General features: G+C 58.1%; 2 protein-coding genes across 2 annotated transcripts; both read right to left on the reverse strand.

Annotated features, from left to right (window-relative positions):
• Positions 1-1,254: 1,254 nt before the first annotated feature.
• Positions 1,255-1,482, reverse strand: DQ04_18091000 (hypothetical protein; the record flags this gene model as incomplete). Its single annotated transcript, XM_009317666.1, has 1 exon — positions 1,255-1,482. The coding sequence occupies one exon, from the start codon at positions 1,480-1,482 to the stop codon at positions 1,255-1,257; it is 228 nt and encodes a 75-aa protein (XP_009315941.1).
• A 94-nt stretch (positions 1,483-1,576) lies between these two features.
• DQ04_18091010 (putative receptor-type adenylate cyclase) lies at positions 1,577-2,013 on the reverse strand (the record flags this gene model as incomplete). Its single annotated transcript, XM_009317667.1, has 1 exon — positions 1,577-2,013. A coding segment is annotated over one exon (437 nt), but the record flags the coding sequence as incomplete, so codon positions are not given.

A 2,013-nucleotide genomic window follows, 5' to 3' on the forward strand; every position in this document is an offset into this window, starting at 1 on the left:
CTACTCCTTCAAAAGTGTTTCACTCCAACAGTTAATTGTTGAACCCCCCACCCCCAAACAAAAAACAGCCCTCGTATATTTTCATCCCCAAAAGCAAATCATGTGCTTGCCGCTTATATGTTTTTTTTTTCCTTTCTCCTTTCACACTGAGGCCAACTCTCCGGTGTTGGCGCGGCATCCTCTCCCTTGCTGCGACCATTGTGTCCCCCGCGACGCCTAGTTGCTTCCAGGTGGCTGCTGCAGTACCTGGCGTCTGTGGTGCACATGTTGCGGGCAGCGGGGCGTACGGCACTTCTGAGTGCCGACCTTCTGTGCGTTTGAAATGTACGGCCGAAGCAGCAGGGATTCCACATATAATTGAGGCGGCGCTGGCATTGAAAGAACGGGTGAAGCGTGCGTGTGTGTTTCTGTGTGTATTTTGAAAAGAGAATAAAAAAAAAACAACACTTCACTGCTGCAATGGAAATGAAAGCATAAAAGGTTCGGTAGCGACAACAAAATCGTGCACAAACAGACCTGCGGCGCACAGCGACACACCCACCGCAACAACCCGCACACACGCGCAGCGGCGTAATAGTGTGGGGCCGTGGCCCGGCGGCAGAGCAGCAATGAAACAGCCCGCAGACAAGAGTCAACGACCAGCAAGCGAGGTATCTCGCCAGCAAAGAAGAAAACAGGATGTTATAACGGGAGCAGCGCAGCAGCCACGCCCACCGGGTGGCCCCGGCTCCAAGCAAGAAGAAAGAAAGACGGTGGCACAGCCAGCAAACGAGGGAAGACAACAGCAGCGCACGCAGGCCTCACGCCGCTCACCACGTGGCCACCCCGCAGAGCCGCAGCGCCCCTCCGCACACAGCGGCCGGGAGCCACAGCGCGACGTTGGGCACCGGCAGGGTGGCGCTGTCGCAAGCAAAACACGAAACAAAAACAGAAACGAAAAAGCGCGTCAGACGCTCACAAGAGTGGTGACGCGGAGCGCAAACGATTTATTCAGTGACACACAGGCGTTAAAAGTGGGAGCAGCCGCCACGATGCACCCCCGCCACCCCAACACCGCCAGCACTCACCTCACAAGAGGGCGCCGCCACAAACACGCGAAGACCGCAGAGTCCAGTCGGACACCGCCGCCCCCCAGCAGCAGACAACTGATCCCCACTGGCACCATCAAGCACAGCAAATCCCCATTCGTACGACAACGGCGACCCCCAAACACGCAGTTGATCAAAGGCACAGAGAGGCAGCAAGCCGCCACACTCAGTCCCAGCACTTTCTCACAACCTTCCCCTCCTGCAGCATCAAAACACAGCTCAGCACAGCAAACTGCCAACACTCAAAAAGAACCAATGACCGTCTGCCGTACAAATTGAACCCCACTTTTGCAATAACAATTTCGTCACTATCGGACGACAACGATTCCCCACATTCCACCTCCACGCGCAGTGCGGCGAAGGTGCGCCCGGGCACAGCGTTCAGCTGGTACATCTCCACAGGCACAGGCACACCGCGCAGCGNCGTGCTTCGACGGCAGGGCGACACACCAACGCTCAGAAAGGGCATGAAGCATCTTCCATCGCTGCTACAACGGTAGCGGGGCAAACATGTCCGTCATCAAAGAGATAAGAGGATTCACACCAGCGCTCGAGAGCCCGTCCTTCGACGCCGACGACATCGAATGGTCGTCGCTCTCCGCATCCTCCAGGTCGTCCACATCCTGACGGTCAAGCCGCAGTGCGGCGAAGGTGCGCCCGGGCACAGCGTTCAGCTGGTACATCTCCACAGGCACAGGCACACCGCGCAGCGCAACACCGCCAAGCGCAGTCACGTCCAGCTGCTCACGCTCAGCCGTGCTCAAGTATACGTACGCGGCACCCGTCAGCAGCACCTGCCCGCCGTTACCAACGCTCTCAGTGCGCGCAGCAGTGTTCGACGTCCAGCCGTAGTAGTCGTAGCCCTTCGTCACCTCGTCCTGCCGGATGTCACACAGCCCGGTGTGCACACCCACACGCACACGCA

Source organism: Trypanosoma grayi (genome assembly GCF_000691245.1).
Source record: "Trypanosoma grayi strain ANR4 Tgr_1809_V1, whole genome shotgun sequence".
In the NCBI taxonomy this organism is placed as follows: domain Eukaryota; phylum Euglenozoa; class Kinetoplastea; order Trypanosomatida; family Trypanosomatidae; genus Trypanosoma; species Trypanosoma grayi.